Below are 6000 nucleotides of genomic sequence, written 5' to 3' on the forward strand. Positions count from 1 at the left end.
AGTGTCTCTTCCTGGCTGCTTCCAAAGCAAATGGAAGACAATCCAATTTCCTGTGATTCCATCAAGCCTCCGTCCTGGATCCGGGAGCATTAGGGAACGCTGAGAGGACAGGCCGCTGACCCCCTCACATGAACATGCAAGAGGCATGTAGGCTGCACACGTGCGCTGGCGTGCTCATCTGTATTGTTAGGTTTGTTGGCCTGTGTTTTATCAGTCACATATTTTCACTTACGAGCGCACACGCGTCCTTTTATGCTGCCGAACAACAAACTGCAGATTAGCGCTGGAGGCAGATTAGAGCTTAAAGCCGTTACACTTTAATTATAACTGTATTTATGTGCGGCGTGGTCTTTCACTTGGCCCTGGCTGTAAACATCTGCCGCTCTCCCACTGTGCTCAGTCTTTGTCTGTGTTGTGAACTAAAGGGGAAATTGGTTGCAGCATTATCTTATTTACACAAAATGCTGAGAAGATTAAAACGTGACCCTCTTGCTGTTAGACGTATGCGTGCATATATAAATGCAGCTATTTTGCTACAGGTCTGCCTGCTCTTCTCCAGACTGTCAGGCTGACACGTTTTCTGCAGTACATCACAGGTTGTGATTTGACTCTCAGTCAGACAGCATTGTTGTCTTGGGTTAACCGCTGCACGCTTTCCACGCTGGTGGCGATTTGCATCTGTTCTCTGTGATCCACCCAGAGGGAATAGAAAGCTCTAATCCAATCAGCAGGTCCCTGAAGTGCTGCCCCTGAGAGATGGAGAGAAACACAACAATAGGATCACTCTGCACTGGTTTCAGCAGGAGAAGGCAGACGGGAAAGGGAAGGAAGGGAAATGAGGGATTGTAGAGGAGAGGGATTAAGTCTGAAGAAGAGACGAGAGGAACGAACGGAGGCGAGGATGATGGGTGAAGTAAGGAAATGAAATGAGGGAGGTGTGGCTTGGTGTGACAGGAGGTAACAAAACAGGAAAGACTAATGAATAATTTTACAATAGTTTGGAACTTTTGTGACTGCAGTGACATGTGAGCTACAAGAGCCTTAGTTTTAATCTTCTTTGAAATGATTCCACTTGGTTCAACTGCTGCTCTTGTTCTAAGGCCACAGTTTATTACCACGGAGGTGCAAAAGCAGGCTGGAGCAGTGATTTTAAACTGAATCTCCTGGTGATGGTGCCTGTCAGAACTGTCTTTTATATCTACAGACACGCAAGGACGCAGTTTCCCCATCGCTGTCCTCAGTCTAACACTTCATACAAGATATCATATCGCTGCCGCTGAGCCTTTTACCACAAGGATCATCTGTTCAAAGAGCGTACACTCAGATCACACAGATGTTGAGGTCACAAACTCGTGTATCAGATATGATGCACTTGATGTTATAGGTTAAACACGGTCACTTACAGATGAGATGGATATAAATTTATTTATTTTTTTAAATGCATGTTTCTGGCTCATCTTTTAAAGGTTTATTTGGTTGGGGCTGAGTAACAAAGTAGCCATGAAAGGGTGAAATGCAATGAATGTAAATGTAGCCAAAGTCCAGTGTTAATAGACCTTGACCTGTTAAAATCCATACTATGGATGAAGGTGCTGGGACATCTACACTTTATACCTGCAGGAGCGGCTTTGGTGTGGAAACGTGTCACGGAGCTCCTAGCAAATAGTTTTTGTGCATCATTTGAGTTCTTTTTGTTTTAAATGTGTGCACTTTGTGTCTGAGCGGCTGTGGTTCCTAAATGCAGTTAGTTGGTTGTGACATTTCGTACCTCCCAGATATTCACAAACTAACTTGAATATAAGGGGAGTGCTACACTTAAATTCAGCGAGCTCTTTAGAATAAACCGAATGTTTAAAGGCTGCACGGTGAGTTGCTTTTTGTTTAAATACACCTGTGGCAAAATGACAGAACACCTAAACTCCAGTGTTAACGGCTCCGGCCTGTGTCTTGTCCATATAGTTTGATTTGTATGAGCTTTGACTTATTAATTAACACTTCAAACAAGCCACACAATAGTCTGTGAATTATAAAAAATAATTTCCAAATTAGCATCAACGTGAGTGAGAAATGTTCCCTTTCTTCCACTCAGACTTTGTAAATCCAGTATTGATGCATCGTTTTCGTAATGGTCACATAAACATTACAACTAAGGTTGGAAACCTGCTGTCAGCTGAGACGCCCACTGAAAACATCCAGATGAACAGATTCAACCTTTCGGTGATGGGTTTGGATTCGGGTTGATGCTGGATGGGCAGCTATGATTGAAGGGGGTGATGGCTCCCCTTTAATCTGAGCTTTAGGTTTCAGGTTAACCAGAGCTGGAAACGACCTGCAAGCTGAAAGTTTAGATTTTTCAGGTCACATGTTTCTCAAATCAATATCTCATCGTCTTAGAATTCCCCTTTGGTCCAGGCAAACATAAACACGGCACCCTTTGTCCACAAAAAATGTTTAATTTGTATTCAATCAGGTGCGAGTTTCCCTCTTGAAGTCTGGACAAAGTGACAGCTCACAACTTACTCACAGCAACTGCTGGCAGTATTTCTGTGTTAAGTGGATATTGTTTGAATGTGCACTCAGTGAAGTCTTGTTTTTGCTGTGTCACAGGTCCTTTGAATTAAACACTTGTTTTTGGCTTTTTACAGGACGATGAAGGACAGACGGCGTTGCATTATGGTAAGAAAGCATCGTGAACACTTTCCTCGCTGTAAAGCTTTTTGTGCCTATTTTTCAAATTGGCTCATCTCATTCCACATTTATTCTGCACAGACATCATGTTGTCTGCGTGCGCACTCTCACTTTATTTACAGCAGCTTGTTTTTTTTGTGCGCACGCCTTCTTTGACTATATTTTGTTTCAAATTGATCATCTTTGAGTCCTGCTCCTCCCGCTCTATCCTTTCTATTCCTCACTTATTTTCTGCTGTTTTCCACAAAGTTTGTCATTCCTTCCTTTTTGCTCCTGCGTGTGTGTGTGTGTGTGTGTGTGTGTTTGTGTGTAATAATCACTAGACCTCCCAGAGGAAATCAGCAGTGGTCCTTAGACTCCCCTGACCCCCTCGTGCCCCAACACACATGTCCCTGAGGGGCGTTTCCCATGTCCTCTGAGCCTCTGTGTGCATGTGGCTGCACCATCTGTCCCTGTGCTTGGTGGCGTTGGAGTGGGCATGCTGGATTACCCACTGGAGATCTGCACACACACCCGCACTCACCAGAAGAAGCCCTGAGGATGGGGCATAAAAAGATGACTAATAAACATAAGCGATGAACTCCAAGAGACAAATAGCAGAGAATGAAAATTCATTCCCACCTCTCTTTGCACAGGGCCACACTGGCTGGCAAGTGATTAATTGAGGGTTTACTGCTCACCATAAATTGTTCTCCTCCTCTACGGCTCCCCCGAGGGCCAGCCACTTTTTACAGCTCAAGGCCCAGGCGAGAGACGCGCCGCACGCGCACACACAAGGCTGGCTAAATAAAATACTGTTTAGAGTAACAAGAGGAGGGCTGCAAGTGTGGCTGGGGGGGAGAAACAGTCAAGCTTTGTTACTCTGTTTTAGCTGGAAGATTAGTGATTCTTGTGGCTTTGCACACCTCATACATTCATTCATAGCTGCAGCTTGAGCATGCACACAGCCTTGCTCTCGCACTCGCGTGCATTCCGATGTAACATCGCATCCCGTGCGTGCACACTCCCACCGGCCACCTCTGAGCTGGAGGTTAAAAGGCCTTGCTGTCAATCACTGCGGCTGCTGACATCAGCGAACATGGCACAGCAGAGTCTGCTCTTTAAAAGCAGCGAGCGGGAGGGAGTGTGTCAGAGGGGCAAGAGGTAGATCGGGAATGAAGGAGCCCTCTAACTGGGTTAAGAAAGTGCATGCTGCCCCCCGCCCCTCTCCACTCTGCACTGGGAGGGGAAAGACCCTTTTAGTGGGGTACAAATTGTCAATGGGGCAGAAATGAAGTGTTTGAAGGAAGCTCAGGTCCAAGCCAGTGTCAGTGCTGGGCCTGCAGATTAGCTTTTCATTAACTGCAGCACTTTACATACTGTATTAACCCACAGTGTGGAGACTGAATAAGGCACATTCACTCTAACCTGCCACATCGTAACAGTGGTTCATTGTTTCATTAACCATTTAAAACTAAATGAAACGCAACCACATTAACTCTGTTTGGTTAAAACTCATTTATTAATAAAATGTTGCTAAAGCTGCAGTCTCAGTGACAACATGGAGGTAAACAGTTTCATTTGTCCAGGTGTATCAACTCGAACCAAAGTGTTTAGTTTATTCATCCATTCATACGAGGACTCGAGTTTCTGTAACGCCTGTCTTGGCAATCGATCCAACAGCTTTCACTAAACACACGTGAACCTCATGGGGGTAAAAACTCAAGGATGCTCACACTGATGTGATAGATAATTGGTTTTCTATGCATTTGTTCTCGGGAGACGGAATATTGATTTAAAATATCGTACATTTCATGTTGTTCTTTCGGTTTCCAATGTGACTTTGTTTTGTTTTTGTAGCGTCGGCGTGTGAATTTGTTGAAATTGTGGATCTGCTGCTGAAATCTGGAGCTGACCCAACTATCACAGACCAGGAAGGTTGTCTTCCTGAGGAGGTCACTGATTCCCGTGCGATCTCCCTTCTCCTGCGTGGGTACACTACTTCGAAAGGCTGAGTCGGCCTTGCATCCCACCACCCTGTTATTCCAATCTCCTAGTCTCCTCCCTGCTCCCCTCTTTTGCCCAGCCTTCCCACCCATAATCCTTCATTCATCCCTGCAGAGACTTCTTTCCCCCTTTTCAGCCCTAACAGTCTGTAGACCTGGACTGCAGACGGGTTTTGTTTTCTATTTTGTCTTTTTTTTTTTTTTTTTTTTTTTTCCTCTCCCCCACCCAAATTGTTGAGGTGACTTTGATTTCATTGGTTTAGCTCTTTTTGAGCTGCGGTTGTAAACATTAGTCATTCAATTTAATACACAAGGGCACTGCATGTATTTTCAGTCTTCTATATACTGTATTGACTATCTGCACAGTAGGGTTGGGTGATATGACGGTTACTGTAAGACAGATTTATGAACTGATAAGGTATAGCTACAAGACTTTGACTGGAGATGGTGCAATTAAATGAGCTGGACAGCATATTGGCAATATATAAATGACATTGTGTGCATCTGTGTGTTAAAGCATCTGTATTTATCCGGCATCACCAGATCAAGCAAAAACAGACATCCCCATTCACTTATCTATAAACGCTATAAGATATCACAATATTTATCATCATCACGACATGGTGTAACATCCAAATCCATCAGAGAATCCCATACATATCACCCACTCCTACTGCAACCAGCCAGGCCTTTTAATCAGTTTAGTCTGTTCTAGTGGTTTGTTCATGATTCTGTTAGGTACCAAGGAATGCTTTCCACGTGTTTCATTAAAGTGTTCTGCAAACCTGCGTCCTTGACTTCCTGTTATCTGTTCAAAAAGAAGCCTTAAGCACTGTTCTAGAGTTCCCCGTGTGAGTGATGTAACCCGATTCCACTTGGGCGTCTTTCTCCACGTACATGTTTACATAAATGTGTGAGGCCATGGCCCACACTGCTGACGAGCGACGTCCGCAGAGCTGCTCGTCTTGCCAATGGACCAATGAGCTTGTGCAATGGTGATGCGTCTGCCTGCGCCTGCTTCACATGTGTCGGAGCTTTCGGATTTTAGTGAAACCTGCACATGATGATCACCTGATCCAGATTGTTCTCACGGTCATGTTTGTAGTTTTACGCTCCTAGATTCATATTTTTGGATAAATCTATTTTTTGTGAGCATTCTTGATTTCCAAGTCTGTAAATGCATCATTGATGATCTGCTTGAATCCAAGGAGGGCGCATTGCTATGGTCAGTGTTGGGGAGTAATGGAATACATGTACCTGCGTTACATATTTAAAATACAAAATATGAGTAACTGTCTTCCATTAGTTACCGTTTAAGAAGGTGATA

At 44.2% G+C, this 6000-nt stretch overlaps 1 protein-coding gene across 1 annotated transcript in view; it reads left to right on the plus strand.

Moving 5' to 3' along the window:
* acbd6 (acyl-CoA binding domain containing 6) overlaps positions 1 to 5461 on the plus strand; it is a 29005-nt gene extending 23544 nt beyond the window's left edge. Inside the window, 2 exon segments of the mRNA XM_082522938.1 lie at positions 2646 to 2676; positions 4528 to 5461. Of these exon segments, the coding sequence (XP_082379064.1) occupies positions 2646 to 2676; positions 4528 to 4682 (186 nt within the window). The 3' untranslated portion in view covers positions 4683 to 5461.
* Positions 5462 to 6000: the final 539 nt, after the last annotated feature.

Source organism: Aulonocara stuartgranti (assembly GCF_965226115.1).
Source record: "Aulonocara stuartgranti genome assembly, chromosome: 23".
Taxonomy (NCBI): domain Eukaryota; kingdom Metazoa; phylum Chordata; class Actinopteri; order Cichliformes; family Cichlidae; genus Aulonocara; species Aulonocara stuartgranti.